At 37.7% G+C, this 27,015-nt stretch overlaps 1 protein-coding gene across 1 annotated transcript in view; it reads left to right on the top strand.

The window, feature by feature from the left end:
- Nucleotides 1-27,015, top strand: part of LOC126175520 (teneurin-a) — a 192,612-nt gene that overhangs the window by 115,571 nt on the left and 50,026 nt on the right. The window contains exons 15-22 of the mRNA XM_049922345.1: nucleotides 2,346-2,503; nucleotides 3,259-3,474; nucleotides 11,724-11,917; nucleotides 11,996-12,256; nucleotides 13,148-13,340; nucleotides 15,812-15,973; nucleotides 21,946-22,177; nucleotides 24,503-24,762. Coding sequence (XP_049778302.1) covers nucleotides 2,346-2,503; nucleotides 3,259-3,474; nucleotides 11,724-11,917; nucleotides 11,996-12,256; nucleotides 13,148-13,340; nucleotides 15,812-15,973; nucleotides 21,946-22,177; nucleotides 24,503-24,762 — 1,676 coding nt within the window. The remainder of the gene's footprint in view (nucleotides 1-2,345; nucleotides 2,504-3,258; nucleotides 3,475-11,723; nucleotides 11,918-11,995; nucleotides 12,257-13,147; nucleotides 13,341-15,811; nucleotides 15,974-21,945; nucleotides 22,178-24,502; nucleotides 24,763-27,015) is intronic.

Below are 27,015 nucleotides of genomic sequence, written 5' to 3'. Positions count from 1 at the left end.
GGAAGATCAGTTGCTTGCGCGTGACAGACAACTGGTGCATGAAGCTGAAAGATTCGCTCTTCAAGTTACCAAAGAAACAAGAAGTGCTAAAAGGAATGCCAAGAGGAAGCTTGAAGATGAATAAACGCTGAAGGATGAAGACTGTGCTTCAGGAATGTTCCGACACACAGTTTAATTGGACTCGCATCTTCACTCGCAATTTCCCACAAGTTGTATTTTTCAGAATTCAGGTACAAATATTTCCTAAAATTTATGAAGCATTGCACTATTTTTTTCTGTAACTTGCGATAGTCCATACTTATGTAGTAGACCTAAGCTTTATTGCAGAATCAACTAAATTATAGAAAAAATAACATTTTATTAGGAAAGAAATTATAAAAATTAAAATGTAAGATGTGATATTTTTTTATCCCTGTAATATACATAATATGTGGAATTAAATAGGTGTAGCACCTCAGCCATCATGTCATGCAAATCTGGTAAAAATTTTGTCTCCTTCAAATGTATAACATTGGATTAAATGGTACCTCAATATGAGGAAGTATTTTGGGGAAAAAATGCATCAGTTACTTTGTAATTTTTTAATAACTCTGAGCAGGTTCAAAAATATTCAAAATACTTCAAATTTGTTCAGAAAGTATGCTGCATAACCTGATATCAACAAAAAATCTGTAAAACATATATGTTATTAACAGTGCCTGAAAGAAATAGGTGTTGATTTTTACATAATATTGAGCCAGAAAAGTATCCTGTATCCTTAACATCATTGACTGTAGATCAGTTTTGAACTTTATTCCAAAAATTAACCCATTTATGAAATGTTACGTTGTGTTACTTGAAACTTGGATCAAAGGACCAACATTCATTGTTGATCGAGATTAGAAGAAGACATGCTTGGCAGCACTGTTAAAATCAGCTATTAACACGATTATCGTGGTTCAACCTCAAATGTAGATTTGCAGATACACACTAGTTGTTGGTGAAGGTTTCATGGTGCAAAGTTCGAGGAACATGAGTAGAAGTGTGCTCTGCAAACTTTTCCACAGCCAAAAAATAATTATTGCTGTAAATTGTACGTGGCGAACGTGTAACCAAAATTACGATATATTGATAATTTTTACTTATGGACCGTCTGACAGCAACGGAATAAAACACAATTTTAGTGCCATACGCGTTTTGCCTTTATTTTCTGCAAGGCATCATCAGTGGCAGGTTGTGTGGACAGTTTCTTACATATTATGCTCCTGTTGCATTTTTGGTGTTGTTCTTCTTCTTATGATCGCCAATTTGCGGTTTTTTCGACATTCCACCACACTATGCACTGAACGCTTGTTTTAATGCAATGTTTTGGTTTCTGTTGTCAATTTTTGCTATTAGCAAATTTCTCTTCTCCAAAAATGCTGTTGTTGCCATTGCCAGTCCACATGTTGTAACCTGTCTACTTCGGCCGTCATCAGTTATTTCGTTGCCCAGATAACAAAACTCCTCTACTGTTTTAAGTGTCTCATGTCCTAATCTAATTCCCTTAGCAGCGCCTTATTTAATTCAGCTACATTCCATTATCCTTGTTTTGCTTTTTTTTTTTATATTCATCTTATATCCTGAGTTATCAAGCTTTTGGTAAGTGAACATGTCATTGCTAATTGACCTTTGTGTTTGATATTATCAGCATGCACACAGTTGTAGCAAAAGTTTATCCACATAATGGGTATTCAGTAGTTAAATTATTCTCCTCCAGAGAACACCGACTTCCATCTAGATTGTGATATAAATTGTGTACTTTCTGCTACTAAAGCCTAGAGAGCATTTTTGTAAGATATCTTCAAGCATTACTTGTTGCAGCCATACTTCATACAATTATTTTTCACTGGAAAATTCCAAATTTCCATTTCTTACTCTGCCGCAAAATGCCTATTACATGTCTTTAAATTTTCCCACATTAATTATGACTTACCTCCCAAATATTTTTTTGGGAGCAACGAATGTTTACACTGATTACTTACATCACCAATAGTTTCCTTAACCTAACTACACAGATAGAAAAATTACTTCAGCTTTACTTAAGATTTTTTTTGTAACAACTTCTTTATTGTTTACTTCTTTTCTACTGGTATTTGTGCAAAATTAAATCCATTCTTTTGTAGTGTTACTATGTTGTGAACTGACAATTGAAGTGGACTTAATTAGATCAGCAAAACTTCACTTGTTAATGTTGATACAATGCAGGTTTTTAATTTCATTTTTTGTACTAAAATAAAATCAATTCCTGTATATAATTAGTCCTTAGTGAGCTATTTAGTATCAAATGCAAGATACAGTAATTATTATTAATTTTGTGTTCATAGGTCTTGCTATAGCTGCTGATAAGACTATGTACATTGCTGATGGAACAAACATAAGAGCTGTGGATCCAAAAGGAATCATTCACACCCTTGTTGGGCATCATGGTCATCATAATCACTGGACTCCTGTTCCTTGTCATGGAGCAATCCCTGCACAACAGGTAAACGTCTTTGTAATGAGTAATTAAATTTTAAAAAATTCATACTTAAACAAACAGAATCACATCAAACTGTTTAAAAATAACACCTACAAACATTCCTCATTCTTTTGCTTAGAGAAATAATTTTACCAAAGGAAAACATTCAGTGATGCTAATTGTAAGCTGTGAAAGTATGTACAAAAGAAAGAATCACAAAATGAACAGAATAATGTAATTAATTTTAATATTTCTGAAAATATATGCCATTTCTTCTTTTCTTTTATTCTTCCTTTCTCCAATGGTTTTCTTACATTTATCCTTTTACTTTTTCTGTTTAGCATGTGTGGCATCTACATTGTCCAAAAATACTTGTTTCATCTTACTACACAGACTATCATAACTTTGGAAGATGGTTATTTTCTCTTTTTTTCTGTAAAATGTATCATTTTTATGGTAGCTGCTATTTTTATGGTAGCTGCTATTTTTCTTTATGGTAGTTTCATGAGTTTCACATGCAGAATTCAAAATTTAATTCTTAAGCACATCCATATTCTGTTTTTTCTTAATACTAATGATAGAGATATGTGTGACAGCAGCTCCTAACTTTATAGCTTATTTACTGTTTGTTACAAAACAGGTGTTATTCTACAAATAAATTACTTGTGAAACCAATTAATTCATTTTGCATATTGATCATTTCGTTGATGACAATTTTTGTTCACAGTGATTTACTGACCTCATGACAAAATAATTCCAGCGTAATATTTGTATTCTAGGCCCAGTTGCAGTGGCCAACAGGTCTTTCGCTGAGTCCTCTTGATGGTAGTCTACATTTTATCGATGACCGTCTCGTGCTGAAACTAACGGATGATTTAAAAGTGAAAGTAGTTGCAGGTACACCATTACATTGTCATTCAAATAGAGCTGACAACCATCCAAAGGCATCGGCTGGTAGCAACACTGAAAATTCCCATCCAGAAGATACTGTTAAGGTACATCGTTTATTGATGTTATAAGCTAATTAGAGGCAGTCTAACTTTACACTGCATTTAAAATTTATTCTGCTTTTCCATGTAAAAGAAAAGAAAATTTAATTTATTATTAACATATTACTTAATTGCCTTTGCTGTTCTGGTTTTGTGGGAAGGTATGCAAGGACTGACCACGTATGTCAGGTTATAAAGATGAAGCATCATGAAGATATGAAATAGAAATCTGATGTCACACACATGTTTGACACATAGTCATACCAACAGACCAAGAATATGATTTATAATGGTTGTTAAACTGACAAAAAGTTCATTGAGTGAAAATTCCTGCCCAAAAGGATGTTGTTCTGTAAGTCATCAAGGAAGTTAATTGTGTGCAGTTTTATAAGAATGTCTTGACTTCGACTTTACCTGATCATTATAAAAGGGGAAGTATTAAAGGAGTACAAAATATTCTAGTCACAGATGCATAAATGGGAATTTTCAGAAATATCTGTAAATGCTGTGGGTAGCCAAAAGACTTGCCAACCAAAAATCCATAAACCTATTGAATACAAAGAAATTTCAGTGATTGTTTTTTCTTCAGCATGAGATAGTTCAACACATTGGCCTGTGTTTTTCAGTACAGTTGCATAGTTGAAGTGCAATGAAGAGCCCACTCCAGGAATACAAAAATCATCGCTTCAAAGCATTCTTAAGAACAGAAGAACTCATAAAGAATTTATCAGTAGAACTTCACAACAGTGACAAGAGCATCAACCCTAATGTTACATAAGCTTCAGTGATACTTAAACACTCTACAAATTGTAAACAGAATGAAACTCCTTTGATTGAGATATCCAAGAAGCAGAAATACTCATAGTTGTCTTTTCTGATGATGCAGATATTACAAACAAATCTAATGGAGTAACTTCAGCACTTCATATAGCAAATAAAATTGTCTTAAAAATTAACAACTACTTTTCTGTAAATTACAGTGGATTTAGGTAAAACTCTGTGTATCCAACTGAGAACTGAACAAGGCCTGACCACATCATTAGAAATAATGCATAATGACCAATCAATAAATGAAAAAAAAACACACTCTAAATTCTTTGGTGTTTATACAATAATAGAAATGTTGTATCACCCCAATATGTTGTGCAGGTGTGTTGCTATTGTGATTGTCCCTGTACAGGCTGGAAGGGCACCCTTGACTTCTCTTGCAAAAACACACAGTCACCATGAGTGCAACCTACAGGTAGAATGCCACACACAAAGAACTACAGCATTTCAGTTGAAGGTAAGCACCAGTAGGGATATGATACAGATGACTGTGGAACAGTAAAGTAAGCATCCATCGTACTATGAAGGTCAGTCATGACCAACGATCAGGTTTACATCATCATGCTACATGCAGAAGGATTTTAAGCCAGGGAAGTTGCTTGATGTGTACACTGGAGTCAAAGGAATGTGGTATGAACATGGAATTAGTTCCAATCGAGGACTTCCACCACACAAGCTGTTCACTTTTGACAGGATGACTGATATCTATGACCTTTTTGACAAAGGAACTGCAGTCTTTAGAAGTACATTTGGTATTCAAACAGGCTCCAGGACATCAAATATCGTATCAAAATGCGTAGGAGATGGTTGCATGATCCAAACTCCACTCCTGATGACCAAGGGTAACATCACTTTGTACATGACAACATCACAGACTCCATAACTAAATCGTATGGGTAAGGAAGCATGCAGAATGGACGCCCCAGGACTGGTGTTGGGTGGTGTTCATGGATGAAATTTGGGTCTGTTTGTATCCTGGATTTCCTTGGTAACATTTGGAGACAACCCAGGAATACTGAATGACTCCAGCACTATGTCCGTATATTCAACAAAGTCATGGTGGATTGATGTTTTGGAGCGGCATTACATGTGGCCACCATATTCCACTCTTGCTTGTTGAGGGCAGTCTCACTGCTTTAGTGGTACAGGGATGAGATTCTGCAGCCAATAGTGGAACCATATTGCCAACGTTTTGGTGACAGTACAACAAAAACCAGACAAAGTTGCAAATTTCACTCTTTTTATTCACTCAATGACTAGTTTTGGGCCGGGACCCATTTTCAAATCATCATAACGTAGTCAAAAATGTTATTTCAACATGTCAACTGGCCTTCCTGTTCCCTGTACATGGATCCAATCAAACATGTGTGGGATCAGTTGTTTCTGGACGTTGACAGTGATCATAGGCTCTGTGTGAATTATGCACTGTTACCATTGAAGAGTGGGAAAATTTGGACCAGGACTGGCTTGATGTTCTCATTAATCATATGTCATGAAAGATTCAAGCCTGAATCAAAGCAATGGTACATTCCATCATATATTGACATTATGCAGGAGTGCTGTGAAAAGATCCTATTGGAAACAGGTGTTTTTGTCATTACACAAATGTTTTCTTTTTTGATATGATGATCTGGACACATTGGAAGTGGATACATACATGTGCCTCTGAGCCCCCTTTTATTTTATGTTCCATGAATTTTGAAATGAAAACTGGAGGTCACATGTTACAATATTATTAAATGTCTAAGCTGTGCAGCTTGAGTGTTATGGAAATGAAAGGATCTAAAAGTTTTCTTACTTTTCTATTTTCATTCACTGATGTTTTATGGCATCATATTCTGGGACAATTCATCATTAAGGAAAAAAGTACGTGTTGCACAGAAGCAGATACTAAGGATAATACGCGGTGTCCATTCAGGAGCTCTTTAAAGAGTTGAGCGTACTGACAGTAGCCTCATATTACCTTTATGTCCCTATTAAGTTGATTGTTAACAATCACTCACAGTTTGAAAACATTCATAAATTTAATAATAGAAATGATTTATGCTATTTATCACTCAGCCTTAGTGTGACACTGAAAGCAGTGAGGTATTCATCCATGCAATTTTGGGAGGAGATGGTATAGACCAAAACAAGAAAAAAAGGTTAGTAAACATGGGCTCTGAAATGCATACTTTAAGAGCTGTGAGCACTTGTTCAGTAGGAGAGATGTGTCTCACTCTAGCAAAGAAGAACAAGTATGCATTTTAGAGCCCATGTTTACTGGACTTTTTTAATTATTTTTGCGTAAGGAACCTTTTCTTAAAGTACGTCGGTGGTTTTTTGGGACCTCTATATTTAATGTCGGTGGGCATTTTAAGAAAGAAGGCCCACGGTTATATAACATAATCCTCCTATGATACACTCCTCTTTTGCACAAATTTGTACTTACTGTGCTTACGTGAAGGCTCAGCTTCTACCAAGTTTCATGTACGAATATATCATATTTATAAGTAAAGACAAAATTCAAGCTTTCGCAACAAACGGTTGCTTCGTCAGGAAAGAGGGAAGGAGAGGGAAAGACGAAAGGATGTGGGTTTTAAGGGAGAGGGTAAGGAGTCATTCCAATCCCGGGAACAGAAAGACTTACCTTAGGGGGAAAAAAGGACAGGTATACACTCGCACACACTCTTTGCCTTTACAAATGTCTGCTTGTGTCTGTGTATATGCGGATGGATATGTGTGTGTGTGCGAGTGTATACCTGTCCTTTTTTCCCCCTAAGGTAAGTCTTTCCGTTCCCGGGATTGGAATGACTCCTTATCCTCTCCCTTAAAACCAACCTCCTTTCGTCTTTCCCTCTCCTTCCCTCTTTCCTGACGAAGCAACCGTTTGTTGCAAAAGCTTGAATTTTGTGTGTATGTTTGTGTTTGTTTGTGCGTCTATCGACCTGCCAGCACTTTTGTTTGGTAAGTCTCATCATCTTTCTTTTTAGATATATTTTTCCCATGTGGAATGTTTCCCTCTATATATATATATATATATATATATATATATATATATATATATATATATATATATATATATATATATATATATATATATATATATATATATATATACCACTCCCTCCAAAACCTCAAAATTCCAATCAACACAATCTGGAACCACAACACCCCGATTCAGTAGTTAACCTTTCCTCCAAACCTCTCTCCCAATCCGAAATCTCTGTCCTATCCAAAGGCCTCACCTTCAGCCCCACTCCCAGATCTAACCAAACAGCCCTCGTCAAGGATTTACTGTCCCACACCCGTACTCTCTGTTGGAAATATCACTTTGCCACGAAGAAAAATGATCCTAATCCTTCTCCTAATGATCCAACTCCCCATTACACTATCCAAATTGAACCATGCCTGGAACAGTGCCGTCCTCCGTCACAGCGGGACCCACCTCCTCTTCCTCAAAATCACCCTCTCCTAACCTTCCAGGAATTTCTGACTTCCAGCCTTGCCTCTCAATCCTTTTTAAAAAACCTTAATCCTACTCCCAACATCACCACTGCTGAAGCCCAGGCTATCCGTGATCTGAAGGCTGACCAATCCATCGTCATTCTTCCGGCGGACAAGGGTTCCACGACTGTGGTACTTGATCGTCGGGAGCATGTGGCTGACGGACTGCGTCAGCTTTCAGACAACACTACTTACAAAGTTTGCCAAGGTAATCCCATTCCTGATGTCCAGGCGGAGCTTCAAGGAATCCTCAGAACCTTAGGCCCCCTACAAAACCTTTCACCTGACTCCATCAAACTCCTGACCCCACCAACACCCTGCACCCATACCTCCTACCTTCTTCCTAAAATTCACAGCCATGGGTACCAGGATGGCCCCCTCGTACGCCAACCTATTCATGGGTCGCTTAGAGGAAACCTTCTTGGTTACCCAGGCCTGCCAACCCAAAGTTTGGTACAGATTTATTGATGACATTTTCATGATCTGGACTCACAGTGAAGAACTCCAGAATTTCCTCTCCAACCTCAACTCCTTTGGTTCCATCAGATTCACCTGGTCCTACTCTAAATCCCATGCCATTTTCCTTGACGGTGACCTCCACCTGTCCAATGGCCAGCTTCACACGTCCGTCCACATCAAACCCACCAACAAGCAACAGTACCTCCATTATGACAGCTGCCACCCATTCCACATCAAACGGTCCCTTCCCTACAGCCTAGGTCTTCGTGGCAAACGAATCTGCTACAGTCTGGAATCCTTGAACCATTACACCAACAACCTGAAAACAGCTTTTGCATCCCGTAACTACCCTCCCAACCTGGTACAGAAGCAAATAACCAGAGCCACTTCCTCGTCTCCTCAAACCCGGAACCTTCCACAGAAGAACCCCAAAAGTGCCCCACTTGTGACAGGATACTTTCCAGGACTGGATCTGATTCTGAATGTGGCTCTCCAGCAGGGATACGACTTCCTCAAATCCTGTCCTGAAATGAGATCCATCCTTCATGAAATCCTCCCCACCCCACCTAGAGTGTATTTCCGCCGTCCATCTAACCTTCGTAACCTCTTAGTTCATCCCTATGAAATCCCCAAACCACCTTCCCTACCCTCTGGCTCCTACCCTTGTAACTGCCCCCGGTGTAAAACCTGTCCCATGCACCCTCCCACCACCACCTACTCCAGTCCTGTAACCCGGAAGGTGTACACGATCAAAGGCAGAGCCACATGTGAAAGCACCCACGTGATTTACCAACTGACCTGCCTACACTGTGAAGCGTTCTATGTGGGAATGACCAGCAACAAACTGTCAATCTCCACTAATTTCTAATTTCAATTTGCCGCCGCTCATACCTCACCTGTCTTTCAACATCATCTTTGCCTCTGTACTTCCGCCTCGACTGACATCTCTGCCCAAACTCTTTGCCTTTACAAATGTCTGCTTGTGTCTGTGTATATGCGGATGGATATGTGTGTGTGTGCGAGTGTATACCTGTCCTTTTTTCCCCCTAAGGTAAGTCTTTCCGCTCCCAGGATTGGAATGACTCTTTACCCTCTCCCTTAAAACCCTCATCCTTTCTTCTTTCCCTGTCCTTCCCTCTTTCCTGACGAAACAACCGTTTGTTGCGAAAGCTTGATTTTTGTGTGTATGTTTGTGTTTGTTTGTGTGTCTATCGACCTGCCAGCGCTTTTGTTTGGTAAGTCTCATCATCTTTCTTTTTAGATATATTTTTTCCACGTGGAATGTTTCCCTCTATTATATAGACACACACACACACACAAAATTCTAGCTTTCGCAACCAACGGTTGCCTCGTCAGGAAAGAGGGAAGGAGAGGGAAAGACGAAAGGATTTGGGTTTTAAGGGAGAGGGTAAGGAGTCATTCCAATCCCAGGAGCGGAAAGACTTACCTTAGGGGGAAAAAAGGACGGGTATACACTCACACACACACACATATCCATCCACACATATACAGACACAAGCCAAGCTTGCACTGAATGTGGTGAATCCATTGCCCATTGAGGCTTATCAGTTATATGTGTGCATGGTGTCTTTTCTTACAGACATGTCCGAAAGAACAGACACCACGCATTCATATCTTTCAAAATAGTTAGTAAAATGTGAACTAGTACTGTGCTTGGAGTATTCATACAATCTACTCTTATTTTGACATGATATTCTTATCCCTTTTGTGATCCACTTTTTTTGACAGAGTTAGATGCTGTTGTTTTCTTGGGATAAGCTATTTTAAAAAAATCCTCTAATGTGGCCATACAGTTGGCATCATTACAATTGAATACATCTTTCCAATTTTCACTCTTTCGGAGGAAACAAAAATATTTCACATTTTTTTGTTCTGAAATTTCTTACAGTGCATCTTATTCCATGGAGTTTTGAGTTTCCTGTAACCTTCAATGTAAGAATTTGAGCATAGTGATCACTAAAACCTGTGTTTACTGCTTATATGATGGAAACAAGTACTCATCTTCCCACTATTTAAAATGGGTGATAGAAATCACCAACTATGGGGTTTTAACTTTGTTTTTACTTGACCCAAAGCCAGTGAACTGGGAGAAAAATAAAATGTTTAAAACTTTATTACTGGACACTGATAAAATATTTGATCATGAACCATCTATGCATATGTGGAAATATTTGAGATGTGAGAAAGTGTCTCAGAACATCATTGCAATTGCAGCAATCGTATGATGAGCCAAAGAGCTAGGCACAGATTCCAGAAAGAGCAAACTGACTTGAAACTGAAAGTGAAATTTAACCAATAATTTGCCTACATCACTCCTGTTCATCATCATTACAGAATTTTTTTAACTTGCCTTTTGAAAATCAACGATCTGGGCACAATGATATACTGCCTTGTGTATCTCTGGACAAAGAGAAATGCCAAATTTCTTGAGAAATGAGAACCATTAATACCTTTCTAAACTATTACTTATTGTATACATTGAGCACAAATTGTACAAATGCAGTACAAAGCTGCACCGCTATTGACATAGTCTGTCTGATGCTCAATATAGGTTGCTAGCACTTAAAAAGTGCTAGAATTTTTGGATCAGTTGACTAACTTTTGTGCCTGTACAAATACTCATACGCCGTGTAGCGTAACTCTCTTCAGCAGAATGGAACTTCTTGCCTCCTATTGCTTCTTTGAGTAGTCCAAACAATCTCGCTGTATGGGGCAATACACCATCATGTCTGAGAATACTTAAAGGCAGCAATACATGTTAATTTGATTTGTTATTGTTCATTAGGCCTGAAACACTATTGAAGGTGTATTGCTCCAAAGAGACACATTTTTCATCTCAAAACAGGGTCAGCATAGTCTTCCCTTTTGATGGCTGCATTCAGAACTACTTTGATTTGAATGATGTGAAATCATGGCATTCTGTACCCGCTCTATTAATTTCTGGTTGGTAGTAGAGGACTTAGATTTTGTCTCTGACTACAGCCTTTGTAATGAAGACATCAACTACTTGTTCAGTGCACACAGAAGTGACTTACATTTCATCAGTGTGTCGCTGTTACAATCCAGGAGTCACCTGACAAGGCACCTATTTGGAAACACTTCGTGTAACTGGTGGGTCTGTATCAACCTGGGGTCTGAGTAACATGTTCCTTCTTCCCAAACCTATCCCTATTTTTATCCCTTAGTAAGGAATAACAGTCATGAAAGATATAAATAGCTTTATCTACTTGTAACTTGATAGTTCTGGAAATTAAGCTCATGAAGGTAAGAACTGGCCTACCATTCTGTCTCCTTGGATTTTTTTTTTTTTTTCCACTTTCCTGAAATGAACACTCTTTTTGGTACAAAAAGTAAACATTGTTATTTATGTGTGCTGCCCCATTTCACATATTTGGATAGATTTTGCAGGCTCCTGAGTTTGTTTCTTTTTAGCTAAAACTGGAGTTATTTTTCTCTTACAGATTGATACTGAAAATGAAGATGGTCTGAAGGCAACACAGACTGTTCTTGGTTCAGTCCTTGCCTTGGCATTCAGTCCAAGTGGAGATTTATTCATTGCAGAGAGTGATTCAAAAAAAGTAAATGCAATACGTGTAGTTGATTCAGCTGGAAGGATAATTGATTTTGCTGGAAAGCAACAAGAGAAGCCATACAGGTAACATAAAACATTTTGTTTGTAAATGACAGCTAAGAAGTGAAATATATCAGTTGTTTACTTGTATTTTGTTCACAGAGCACAAAACTGTGATTGCATAAATAATGGAAGTTCGTCAGTGATGGCTCCGCCAGGAATGTGCCCTTGTGGAATGCCTGAAGATGGCAATAGCGATCATGATGCAAAAGAGACAATGCTGTCTTCAAATGCACAGTTTACGTCCATATCAGCTCTGACTGTTTCTCCAGATGGTGTGCTTAATGTTGCTGATCAAGGCAGCTTGCATATATTAGCACTGGAACATTATCTCCCAGTTCACAATGAAAATGGAGAGTTCAGGTAAGTTTTTTTACTTCGAATTTGTAACAAATGTACTGAAATTCTCCTACTGCTGTATTAGGAACATGTTAAACTACAAGCAGTTCTTTTAAAGTTATGTCTTGAACTATCTTTACTAAAAAAATGTAAAACAAGAGGAAAATTAACCACAAATGTGAGTTTATTGAAGTTTTGTAGTGGCATGATCAGTGCTGAATGAACAAAACCATCATGTGATTGGGTTGCTGGTGACTTCACATAAGCCTCACATTGGTATTATGCCAGATGTTGCAGTTTGGTGGTATAAATACAAAAAAAATTGCTAACAGCTTTACAAGAAAGGGAAAGATACGTCAGCTGAAAATAGAGGGTATAGTGGCACTGTCGCCAATATTAAAATTCCTGTGATTATGGGTGCAGGAGGTGAACCATTCAGAGAAAAGAGATGAAGGTAAAAGACATATCACACACTAAAGAAATGTGTTTGAATTAGAAGACTGAAAATAAACTTATTGTGTGGTTATATTACATACGGAGTCAAAAGGAAATTTATGTATTGTGTCTGTCGGAGCACTATATAAATACAAAAATCTTTTTGTTAAAATAGAAGTGTCTATAGTGGCCTCTTTCTGTTGCATGTGTATTGTACATAATATTAAGTTCACATGTATTGAAACTGAACATTATAGGTGAGCTTTTCTGAATGGGATCTGACTGATATAATGTCATATAATTACATCTCACTGCTCTCATCCACATTGATTCCATTCATTTCATTTCATTTAATTGCTTATAAGTTTTTACAGCTTATAAAGTTGGATTATCATTAATATTTTTATAATAATATAATGGAATGCTGAGTAATACTAATTTACCATAAGGGAATTCATTATATGTTTCTTTTGTTTCCAGGATTCCATATCCACCAACTCAAGAAATCTATGTTTTCAATCGTTATGGTCAGCATGTTGCAACAAAGGACCTGACATCTGGAAAGACTCGTTATTCATTTCTTTATAGCAAGAACACAAGTTTTGGCAAACTGTCAACTGTTACTGACAGCTCTGGGAACAAAATTCTTTTCCTCAGGGACTATAGCAATGTTGTAAGTATTGCAAAGTTTGCTGTCTAACTATGTGAAACAGCTTCATTACATGTCCTGTATAAAATATTAAATTTGTGCTCTCAGATAGAAATATTTTATATTCTGTAAGCACTAATTTTAATTGAAATTCTACATGTCTTAAAAGTAATGACCGTGGTTTGAGTTCGGTATTAAACAATTAATTCTTTAATACATTTGTTTGTGTGGCCATCTTCTGCAGCAGCTGTTAACATCTGTTACTATAGGTTATCTGTCTTGAGCTGACTGCAATCTAAATAAAAAGAATTACACCAGGCATGTTTCGCTTTTATTTATAAAGCATCTTCCATGGTTATTGGTGTTTCTTTATAGATTTTGCTTCTTCCCTCCTTGTTAGCAGCAGTTGGTGTCGAAAGGCTTCATTTCACTTCTGCACTTGGCAGTTTTTGGCATTCTGCAGTATTTCCTGCATTGCATTACTTAAAATTCACTTTGAAACAGTTTAAGAAAGTGAACTGTAAATAGTGCAGTGCAGGAAATACTGCAGAATGTCAAACACTGCCAAGTGCAGATGTGAAATGAAGTCTTTTGACACCAACCGCAGCTAGCAAGGAGGGAAGAAGCAGAATACATAAAGAAACACCAATAACTGCAGAAGATGCTTTATAAATAAAAGTGAAATATGTTTGGTGTAATTCTTTTTAATTAGATCACTGTCAGCTCAAGACAGATAACCTATAGTAACAGAAATTAATTCTTTGTTTAAGTCATATTCAAGCAGCTGCTTACAAGCTGCCAGAACATTACTAATCATGGCAGTTAGATGGTTAGACCTCACATCATCTGAAATCCAATCTTTCACACTTATCATACAATGAAGGCTTTCACGACCGGATGTTTCAGCTGCTGAGAATTCTTCTGGGTTGTATGGCCGTGGCCCATGGAACTCTTCTATCCCAGACGTTTCGTCCAAAGCTACATTGGACATCTTCTGATGTGATGCTGGTTGTGCTGAGTCTTGCCGACAAGACGTGTCGGCAACTCACAAGGGAACATCCCCATCGCACCCCCCCTCAGATTTAGTTATAACTTGGCACAGAGGATAGGCCTTGAAAAACTGAACGCAGATCGATCGAGAAACCAGGAAGAAGTTGTGTGGAATTATGAAAAAATAAGCAAAATATACAAACTGGGTCGTCCATGCGTAAGATAAGCAATATTAAGGGCAATATGAGGCGAGGAGCTCCGTGGTCCCGTGGTTAGCGTGAACAGCTGCGGAACGAGAGGTCCTTGGTTCAAATCTTCCCTCGACCGAAAATTTTAACTTTTTATTTTCAGTTTATGTGAAAAACTCTTATGTTTTCATCACTTTTTTTGGAGTGATTATTACATCCAGAAGAAAATCTAAATCGGGCAAGGTAGAAGAAACTTTTCACCCATTCGCCAAGTGTACTAGTTAGGTGGGTCGACAACATATTCCTGTCATGTGACGCACATGCTGTTACCAGTGTCGTATACAAAATATCAGACGTGTTTTCCTGTGGAGGAATCGGTTGACCTATGACCTTGCGATCAAATGTTTTCGGTTCCCATTGGAGAGGCACGTCCTTTCGTCAACTAATCACACGGTTTTGCGGTGCGGTCGCAAAACACAGACACTAAACTTATTACAGTGAACAGAGACGTCAATGAACGAATGGACAGATCATAACTTTGCGAAAATAAAGAAAGCAAAATTTTCAGTGGAGAGCAGATTTGAACCAAGGACCTCTCGTTCCGCAGCTGTTCACGCTAACCACGGGACCACGGTGCTCCTCGCCTCATATTGCCCTTAATATTGCCTATCTTATGCATGGACGACCCAGTTTGTATATTTTGCTTATTTTTTCATAGTTCCACAGAACTTCTTCCTGTTTTCTCGATTGATCTGTGTTCAGTTTTTCAAGGCCTATCCATTGTGCCAACTTATAACTAAATCTGAGGGGGGTGCGATGGGGATGTTCCCTTGTCAGCCCAACCAGAGGCACCTTCGAAGATGTCCAACGTAACTTTGGACGAAACGTCGGGGATAGAAGTGTTCCCTGGACTACAGCCATACAACCCGGAAGAATTCTCGGCAGCTTTCACACTTTAGACATTCTTCCATAACAAATTTAAAAAAGGGAACAAAGAAAACTGTTTAATATTATGGAATTAGACTGAAAGCTGAAAAAAGCTCTTTTATAATGTTTAAATTAGACATTAAGGTAACACCTCACTATACATTTACTTATTTATTTTATTTATTTAGTAAGGCTTCAGTAGGCACAATAACATTTTTGAAAATGTTGTGAAGCTTACAGATGAATCCTTCTTCATAATTAAGAGAGTACACATACACCTGTATGACAAATAAAATGTAAATTTAATGTTTTCAGTATTTTCAAACTTTTCTAAAATGTAAGGATAATGATAAGTTAAATAAACGTCATGGACTAACATATTTGTTGCAGGTTAGTACTATTGAGAACACCCAGGATCACAAATCAGATCTTAAGATTTCTGGAGTAGGTTTCTTGGTGAAATTCCTAGAGAAAGGAAAAACGGAAATTGATCTTGAATATGACAGCACAACAGGTCTGCTTACAAGTCGGTCAGATTCTAGAGGTGGCGGTGTAAGTATCTTGTCAGGTGATAACTTAAACTAGACCTTAAACTAGACAGGTTATGTTGAAACCATCATAGTATAAGAATACCCAATACTGTTATACTGCATAAAGTAAGCGGGCGAAGTGGCGCAGTGGTTAGCTCACTGGACTCGCATTTGGGAGGATGACGGTTCAAACCCATCTCCTGCCATCCTGATTTAGGTTTTCCGTGATTTCCCTAAATCATTTCAGGCAAATGCCAGGATGGTTCCTTTGAAAGGACACGGCCGATATTGTTCCCCAATCTGAGCTTGTGCTCCATCTCTAATGACCTCCTTGTTGACGGGACGTTAAACACAAATCTCCTCCTCCTCCTATGCATAAAGTAAATTGTTCCTGCAATGTCTAATTTTTGGTTGGTATCTGCAAGAGAAAAAAATTAAGCATTCATACCTTTGCCAGTAGGAGCTCAGAATGAAAGTAACATTATGGTAAATCACCACACTAAAGACAAACAGAAAAACTTTTATGTGGATGGAGGCCATTTTGTGAATTGTGATTTATTAGTCTTGTAACATTATTAATGTAAATCATTTGATTCAGGTACAGCAGACTATCAAACATTTATTGCAAAATTTCACTGAAAACAGAGAATTGATGCTTATAACAAAACCCTAATAATAATAATAATAATATAGTTTTATTATAGAAAACAATCTAAAATCAAATTACACTTAGCTCAAAATATTAGTTAATTCTCAATGCATTTGTGTACTAAGTAGTAACATTTCCCCCACAAACATCTTCTGCAGCCTTCTTTTTATGGATCTGGCTCCGTATTAAGTATGTTTTGGCCTATAAATTTATTATAGATTGTCATCCTCATGTACTGTAGAAGCTGTGCATATAATTTCAGTTTGTGTGTGGGAAGATTCTTTTTGTTTCTCATTCTGCAAATACAGTTAAAATGATTCTCCTCAAACATTTTTTGTCTACTGTGTAAGAAGATTATAATTTAATAAATTTATAGGGAGAGAGCAGTTAGGATTTGTAATTTACAAACTAATGACCAACAGACCGCACCTCGTGAGCTACACACCTGTTTCCTTCAGTACGGTGCTGTACAGCTCAAAATGTGTTGGCACAAATGTGTTATTTTTAACTTTCCCGAGTTTGATGAAATTGTTAGTTGGTCTATGGAGGAAGGTGTCAGTGACCTAGATCAAGAAATAAACTAAAAAGATGACAATTTTACATTAGCCAGTGATCACAGTTCTGCTATCGAACAAGAGTATCATTCAGAGGAAGAACTTCAGCAAAGTTGTAATGGGGATCTGTCTGTTTTTCTTTTTTTCAATAAAATACTTAAAGTGCCTGTTAAAATCGAATGTGTTCTGAGCAGTGATAAGAAAAATGTAGTTTCCAGCAATGAATGTCAATTTCACAAACTCTCTTTGTACCTATCGGGTGGAATTTTTATGCACAAATTTAAACCCTGGAATTTAGTTTTATTAGGAAATTTACTTGCTACAGAGATTGTATAATTTTTTCAGAATGTAAAATTCAGTACTCTAACAGTCTATTTATGTGTACTATTCAAAATAACCACACAAATTTATATGCTTTTGTGTGATAAATAGTAAAATGCTACAGACTTTGTTTAGTGCAATCAAATAAACTGTTGTTGTTGTTGTTGTGGTCTTCAGTCCTGAGACTGTTTTGATGCAGCTCTCCATGCTACCCTATCCTGTGCAAGCTTCTTCATCTCCCAGTACTTACTGCAACCCACATCCTTCTGAATCTGCTTAGTGTATTCATCTCTTGGTCTCCCTCTACGACTTTTACCCTCCCTTGATGCCTCAGAACATGTCCTACTAACCGGTCCCTTCTTTTTGTCAAGTTGTGCCACATACTCCTCTTCTCCCCAATTCTATTCATTACTTCATCATTAGTTATGTGCTCTACCCATCTAATCTTCAGCATTCTTCTGTAGCACCACATTTCAAAAGCTTCTGTTCTCTTCTTGTCCAAACTATTTATCATCCATGTTTCACTTCCATACATGGCTACACTCCATACAAATACTTTCAGAAACGACTTCCTGATGCTTAAATCTATACTCGATGTTAACAAATTTCTCTTCTTCAGAAACGCTTTCCTTGCCATTGCCAGTCTACATTTTATATCTTCTCTACTTCGACCATCATCAGATTCCCTCAGCATCACCCGACTTAATTCGACCACATTCCATTATCCTTGTTTTGCTTCTGTTGATGTTCATCTTATATCCTCCATTCAAGACACTGTCCATTCCATTCAACTGCTCTTCCAAGTCCTTTGCTGTCTCTGATAGAATTACAATGTCATCGGCGAACCTCAAAGTTTTTATTTCTTCTCCATGGATTTTAATACCTACTCCGAATTTTTCTTTTGTTTCCTTTACTGCTTGCCCAATATACAGATTGAATAACATCGGGGAGAGGCTACAACCCTGTCTCACTCCCTTCCCAACCACTGCTTCCCTTTCATGTCCCTCGACTCTTATAACTGCCATCTGGTTTCTGTACAAATTGTAAATAGCCTTTCGCTCCCTGTATTTTAACCCTGCCACCTTTAGAATTTGAAAGAGAGTATTCCAGTCAACATTGTCAAAAGATTTCTCTAAGTCTACAAATGCAAGAAACGTAGGTTTTCCTTTCCTTAATCTTTCTTCTAAGATAAGTCGTAAGGTCAGTACTGCCTCACGTGTTCCAACATTTCTACGGAATCCAAACTGATCTTCCCTGAGGTTGGCTTCTACCAGTTTTTCCATTCGTCTGTAATGAATTCGTGTAAGTATTTTGCAGCTGTGACTTATTAAACTGATAGTTCAGTAATTTTCACATCTGTCAACACCTGCTTTCTTTGGGATTGTAATTATTATATTCTTCTTGAAGTCTGAGGGTATTTCGCCTGTCTCATACATCTTGCTCACCAGATGGTAGAGTTTTGTCAGGACTGGCTCTCCCAAGGCCATCAGTAGTTCTAATGGAATGTTGTCTATTCCCGGGGCCTTGTTTCGACTCAGGTGTTTCAGTGCTCTGTCAAACTCTTCACGCAGTATTGTATCTCCCATTTCATCTTCATCTACATCCTCTTCCATCTCCATAATATTGTCCTCAAGTACATCGCCCTTGTATAGACCCTCTATATACTCCATCCACCTTTCTGCTTTCCCTTCTTTGCTTAGAACTGGGTTTCCATCTGAGCTCTTGATATTCATAAAGTGGTTCTCTTTTCTCCAAAGGTCTCTTTAATTTTCCTGTAGGAAGTATCTATCTTACCCCTAGTGAGGTAAGCCTCTACATCCTTACATTTGTCCTCTAGCCATGCCTGCTTAGCCATTTTGCACTTCCTGTCGATCTCATTTTTGAGACGTATGTATTCCTTTTTGCCTGCTTAATTTACTGCATTTTTATATTTTCTCCTTTCATCAATGAAGTTCAATATTTCTTCTGTTACCCAAGGAGTTCTACTAGCTCTCATCTTTTTACCTACTTGATCCTCTGCTGCCTTCACTACTTCATCCCTCAGAGCTACCCATTCTTCTTCTACTGTACTTCTTTCCCCCATTCCTGTCAATTGTTCCCTTATGCTCTCCCTGAAACTCTGTACAACCTGTGGTTCTTTCAGTTTATCCAGGTCCCATCTCCTTAAATTCCCACATTTTTGCAGTTTCTTCAGTTTTAATCTACAGTTCATAACCAATAGATTGTGGTCAGAGTCCACATCTGCCCCTGGAAATGTCTTACAATTTATAACCTGGTTCCTAAATATCTTGTCTTACCATTATATAATCTATCTGATACCTTCTAGTATCTCCAGGATTCTTCCATGTACACAACTTTCTTTCATGATTGTTGAACCAAGTGTTAGCTATGATTAAGTTATGCTCTGTGCAAAACTCTACCAGACGGCTTCCTCTTTCATTTCTTAGCCCCAATCCATATTCACCTACTATGTTTCCTTCTCTCCCTTTTCCTACTCTCGAATTCCAGTCACCCATGACTATTAAATTTTCGTCTCCCTTCACTACCTGAATAATTTATTTTATCTCATCATACATTTCTTCAATTTCTTCATCACCTGCAGAGCTAGTTGGCATATAAACTTGTACTACTGTAGTAGGCGTGGGCTTCGTGTCTATCTTGGCCACAATAATTTGTTCACTATGCTGTTTGTAGTAGCTTACCCGCAAACCTATTTTTTTATTCATTATTAAACCTACTTCTGCATTACCCCTATTTGATTTTGTGTTTATAACCCTGTATTCACCTGACCAAAATTCTTGTTCCTCCTGCCACCGAATTTCGCTAATTCCCACTATATCTAACTTTAACCTATCCATTTCCCGTTTTAAATTTTCTAATCTACCTGCCCGGTTAAGGGATCTGATGTTCCACGCTCCGATCCGTAGAACGCCAGTTTTCTTTTTCCTGATAAGACGTCCTCTTGAATAGTCCCCGCCCGGAGATCCGAATGGGGGACTATTTTACCTCGGAATATTTTACCCAAGAGGATGCCATCATCATTTATCCATACAGTAAAGCTGCATGCCCTCGGGAAAAATCACGGCCGTAGTTTCCCCTTGCTTTCAGCCGTTCGCAGTACCAGCACAGCAAGGCCGTTTTGGTTAATGTTGCAAGGCCAGGTCAGTCAATCTTCCAGACTGTTGCCCCTGCAACTACTGAAAAGGGTGCTGCCCCTCTTCAGGAACCACACATTTGTCTGGCCTCTCAACAGATATCCCTCCGTTGTGGTTGCACCTACGGTACGGCCATCTGTATCGCTGAGGCACACAAGCCTCCCCACCAACGACAAGGTCCATGGTTCATGGACTAGAAGCATTTAAACAACACTTAAATCATTGTAAAAATAAATGTTATATACAGAAAAGTCACCTTGCGAGTTAAGGGATGTTATGAAAAGGAAAGTTCCTACTCACCATATAGCAGAGATGCTGAGTCACAGATAGGCCCATCAAAAAGTTGTGTGTGTGAGTTGCGTTTGCATGAGAGAGAGAGAGAGAGAGAGAGAGATAGAGTGTGTGTGTGTCATCTATTGTTGATGAAGGCATTAAAGGCTGAAAGCTTTATTTATGATAGTCTTTTTGTTGTGCCTATCTGCAACTCAGCATCTCTGCTATTACGTGAGTAGCAATTTTCCTTTTCATAATACTGTTGACAATTATCTTCTGCAGCTTCAGTATCCAAGGTGCATTACATGAATTTCCCTAGAAAACCTTACCACACTTAATGCCAGATTCAAAAGAACTATGATAGGATAGTTTCTCTGCATTTATGCCAGTAGAACTTGCTATTATTTGCATCACAAACACAAAACCATTTAATTTATTTCACAGGAAGTCAATACACATATTCCAGCTTAAGTTCTTGCCCACATGTATTCCACTTAATTAGACCATATCAGAATCTGCCACATTCCCCCACGTCCCAGTTTTTTTCCTTTCTGATTTCCAAACATTCTCATTTCTTCATAGCTTTTCCTGTCTTTTGCCAAATAAAGAAACTCAAGCATATGCATTCTCTTTCCATGTGTACTGCTCATTAGCCATCTTTATTGATAGTATTGTGAAATGGTTTTCAAATCTATCAGTTTTCACCATCAAGTCTTGATGTACATAGTACTTATTTCCTGCTTCTGTAAACTGTGTATTGGTCGTGTTGTGCAGCTATGCCCCAACAGGAAAATATCTACTCTTTAGCTTATCACATTAAGTTGTCATCTGTTCTGTGATAAATTCAACTATCTGCATAAAAATAACTGATCTGTGAATTTATTCAAGCAATACATTAGCTATATATTAGCACCTCTCATGTCTATCTATTTATTCAAATACCACTATTAATCAGAGTTGTTGCTTTTGTATAGACAAGCAACATTTTATGTCTGTATGTTATTTCCTTTTGCTTATGGTTATTTATGAATATCCTTTACAGGGTGGTGAAACATATATGTATCACTATGAATCAAATGGCCGGCTTACTGATGTTATACTACCTACAGGAGAAACTGTTAATTTGGCATCTAGACTTACAGCAGAAGATGGATTAACTGTAGAGATCTCATCTCTAATGCAGTCTTTATCTGCTGGAGATTTAGTTCAGCCACAGCATTCTGTCACTTTGAGAATGGAAGACAGAGGAGCGAAACGGCTAACAGTACTTGAAGGTATCTTTCTTTGCATAGAAAAGTTTTAAGTTCTATAAATATGTTACATATGTGTATTACAGTAATATGTGCATATTACTTAGTGCTACATGATATTTGGGAATTTACGCTTGTCTTGTTTTGGATTGCTAAGAGATGAGAACACTGTGGTAAATAGCATAAATAGTCATCTCTTATTCATTTCAGTGTGCATGTACCCTTCAGTGTCAGTAGATTAATCAACAGTGATGAAGCTACATATTTAACATGTACTATATGTTTGCCACTCTCTCTCTCTCTCTCTCTCTCTCTCTCTCTCTCTCTCTCTCTCACACACACACACACACACACACACACACACACACACACACACACACACACACCTCCCTCCCTCCCTCCCTCCCCCCCCCCCCCCCCCAAGTCCCCTCACCCTTCCTCCTTTCCTGCTAGCACTTTATGATGCATAATCTGTATTATCAATTAATCTTTCCATGAGTAGTCCCTTAGTCTCCCATGACACTTTGCTATTTTTATCATTTTTTTTCTTTCAAGGTAAATAGAAATCAAGAGGTAGGTTAAAGAGAAATGAATGTGTGTGAAATCTTATGGGACTTAACTGCTAAGGTCATCAGTCGTAGGTTAAAGAGCTGTAATTGGTCAGTGACCTGTGATATCACTGGATGGGTAGCAGCACTGTGTATTTTGTTTCTTCATTGTGTTACTTTGTGTTTTTCTTTGACATATTATAAAATCTTGGTCTTGTTGATCAGTAGGGAAAAAATGTAATGAAAGAAAAAACAAATTGCCCAGTGCTATACAACTAGGCTCTCAAACTCCATTTATTATGATTATGAAATATAATGTACAACTGAAAGATAACTTTTCTCATGTCACCTCAAATAAATATATGCTTTTGGAGAAAGCACTCAACATAAAAGTGAGTGTTGTTGCAGTAGGCTCTATGTTCCATGTAACCTGCATTCCCACATATTAGCAAATATTTGCACTGGCCTCTTGTCAAGGGGTCTAACAAAACAACTATCATCTTTTTACAGTACCTCCACATTTTTTTTATAATATTAAGATTTACTTTTAAAACAAGTTACATCAGTCTGAACATTTTTTGGATTTATTGTTACAGTTCATTGAGGTACTGTATTACGATGTTTTTTATTAATATGACTGAGTGTAGTGTTGATTTTGTACTGATTGCATGAACATGTGTTCCCACTCCCCAAGACACTTACTATAAAACAGATAACACATTCTTTCATACAGGTCTGCAGCACAATGAATCACACACTTTCTGTGAGAATCATAGATTCTTTGAAAATATGTTTATATATTCCAAATGATGTACTACGATCAATAAATACCTAAACACAATCAATAAATACCTAAACACAGTAGTTCAAACAAGAGAGTTTCACAGTATATTTGTATGTGATAACAGGAAATGGGGTGCTACTTAGAAAAATATTTTGTTATAAATTTTATCCATTTTGCTAGTTCTTGAGCTCCATGGCTGGGTTTATATTAGTTTAAAGAAATAAAGCAACCAGCCAACTTTTTACATATTTTTATTTATGCCAATACATGTTTTGAGCTTTGGCTCACCTTCAACTGGCATAATGCATAGTTAAGTCTTCAAATGGCTCTGAGCACTATGGGACTTAACATCTGAGGTCATCAGTCCCACAGTTAAGTCTTCAATTAGCACTTCATTAAAAACATTGACTTCTTTGCACGTTGCACAAAAACAGCACAATATCCACCATGTTACTGACTGTGACAGCTTTCAGTGCAGTGCTACCATAAGCTTTGTACTGGACCCAAATTGGTTTCCAAAGGCAAAGGCCTCAAACAGACAAGCACACAAATTAAAAGAGTTAGTCTTTTCCAATAAGTATGTATTATTATATTATTATTACTATTACTATGTTTTATTGTTTCATTATACAGCCAACAAAACAATCTTGCATTCTGCCAAAATGAATTGTGCCCCGCTTTGTCTATCTTGAGATAGCTACATTCATAGTTTTTTGTAGGATGATTAATGATGGCAACAGTGCAACAGTTCTGTGCTGTATAATATATAAGTATTCATAATTTTAATCATCCTGTGTCTAATGTTATTTAAACGCTCCCAGTAACCAAAATGTGCATTGCTACAGCTGAGAATACATAGTACTTCCAACAGTGTATTAGAAATAGAAATCTTGAGAGAACCCAAAGTCATCAAAATGACAAGCACACAGATTAAAAGAGTTTGTTTTACTTTTTATTATTATTACTGCTATTATTGCCATGGATATCATTTTAATTACAGCCTGTTACTTGTTCCAGGAGTTTCAACCAGCGAAGCTGTAAGCTTCCGTAATGGATCGTTTATTGTTCGTTGGGCCTGGGGTGGTTGGATGGAGAGCTCTGCTCTTGCAAGACATCCACTCCTTGAATTATCTTTACCAACTGAGGCAGAAATGCTACCACTATGGAGTAGACAGACATTGTCACTTGGTGATGGTCTCACTAACAGCATGGCTTGGAGCTACAGCTTAGTCGGTGATGTTAGTGCTCCCCATCAGACACTGTTGCAGGAGCTATGGGTAAGAAATATGGCTTATGTATTTAATTATCTTTGTTTTAAACACTTTTTTCAGTGTTAGGCTTATGGACCATTTATTTTGCAATGCTGGGGTGAAGAGAGTTATAAAATAGTGTATGTAACTATGAACAAATGAATTACATCTCCAACCATGGAAATTCCTTTGCAGTGCTCCCCCCTGGATAAGCTCCATGATTAAATTGATTTTTTCCCTATAATAATGTTATCTGAAGGGCCACATGCCTGTGGTTTCTTGACTTTGTACTAAAATGATTGACGTTGAATTTACACTCACGACTGTCTAATTTTTTTTGGCTTTATCACTGTTATTCAAGTCATTTATTGGTGGGATTGTGAGAGTACCCCGCTTGGTATGAAATGTCTTATTTTCTGATTTGTATAAAAAGAAGATTTTGGGAAATATATGTGTCATTCATCTTCTTTGTTGAGTTTTGCCATAGATCCAATGTTTGTTATTGTTGCTGGTTACTATTGTTGCGTTTAATTTGACATTCACTGTTGAGCTGACATTACACAAGTCAATATTTCATCTGCACGTAAGGATGTCCATAGGACTTCCTAGCGAAGAGATCATGGAAATTGTATACAATTCTGATGTCAGTGATGATGAAAATGAATGGGACATTGATAATGAACTGAATGAATATATGGAACCTCTTGACAAAGACCACATCATAACATCAGATGAAGCTGATGATGAAATATCAGAAGACACTACACATTCATGTGAACAAGTAGAAGAAGAAGAGGATGATGAAAAGAAGAAGAAGACGAAGACACTGGAGATTTGTTTGTGTCTAGAAGTGGACTACAGTTTTCTAGTGAACCACCAAAAGTTGGGTGGAGTCGATGTTGCAACATTTTGAACGTAACACCTGGCCCAGTGAATGATGGAAAAACAATCAAAACAATAACAGAGTCATTTTTATTATTTATCTCACTGGAAATCGTGAGCATCATTGTAGAAGAAACGAACAGGGAAGCCAAACAAGTAATTTCTTTGTGGAATGCAGCTCATTCTTCGAACAAAACGACATGGAGAGATACACTGTATTAGCAATTCTACAGTGTATCCCCATATGAAAAACAGTATTGATAATCTTTGACTGTTAATTGCAACAAGTAAGCACTGAACATGGCTGCTCTTTTCGTGCTACTTTGTCAAGAATTGGTGTTCTTTGTGGAAATGCTGAAAAGGAGCTGCAAAGTCCCAGAAGTTTGGTGAAAGATATTTACACGTTTTTATTAATGAAAGTGGCTTGAAGCATAATTAGATTCAACTGGTGGGCATAATAATGAATGTATGAAGCAACATTGTAAAACTTTTCCGTAACAAGAGCCTGCACCCTGCGTGACGAACCACTCATGATCGCTGCACCATCAGATGTTTGTGTATTAGTTTGTGTAGACAGTTCTTCTAATTGTGGTTTGTCTGTTCCTTGCTGTATGTTGCCAAAGGCCGAGCACTATGCTTTTCTGTTGCTATGGCTTCTGTAAATCTTTCAACTGGTCTTCCATTAATGATGTACCTATTCACTAAAACCATCTGGAAATCACAGGCTGCATCACTGATTTTGTCAGCATCACTGGTTTTGTCAGCCATTACAGCCAAAACTCTGCTCCTTTAATTTACTTCCTACTTTCCTCTTTGCGAACTTGAAGTGCACATTGGGAGAATTCATTCTGGATGATTTTAGAGGTGCCTTTGAAAGCTGTTGCTTTTTCTAAATGGGATTTTTAATACTGAGTGTAATCAATGTATGAAAAATGCCAGGAATTGGAGAACATTTCAGTCTCGTCATGTCAGCTGAGGACAAGTTCCAATGCATTACAGAAATGAGTACAGTTAATAATTAGATTTAGTATGTACCTATTATTGGTAACCTTTTGGTGGTTTAATGCCACATATTTCTGACCTGCAGTCTAATTGGGTAGCTATATTTACGTTGACCAAACTTTTCAGATTTGAAACATTATTCACGTGGCCCAAAGAAAGCTCATGTTTCCTAATTTTGTCAAGGATGGTGTTGATTGTCGACAAAAGCTAGGGTATTAGCTATGTTATACTGTTTTGGCACTTTATTTGTTTGTTGTGGTAAAGGGATGCTTTATTTCATATCTCGTAATTAGTAATTTGTTTGGAGAGGTTTAAAGGGAACAGCTCCAGCATTCACCTTATGACCAAGAACGACCTACAAAATCCTCAGTCAGAGCTGCTGGTGTTGCCACTGTC

Source organism: Schistocerca cancellata, chromosome 3, assembly GCF_023864275.1.
Source record: "Schistocerca cancellata isolate TAMUIC-IGC-003103 chromosome 3, iqSchCanc2.1, whole genome shotgun sequence".
NCBI classification, from domain to species: Eukaryota; Metazoa; Arthropoda; class Insecta; order Orthoptera; family Acrididae; genus Schistocerca; species Schistocerca cancellata.
This window is presented reverse-complemented; position numbering and strand designations above follow the sequence as displayed.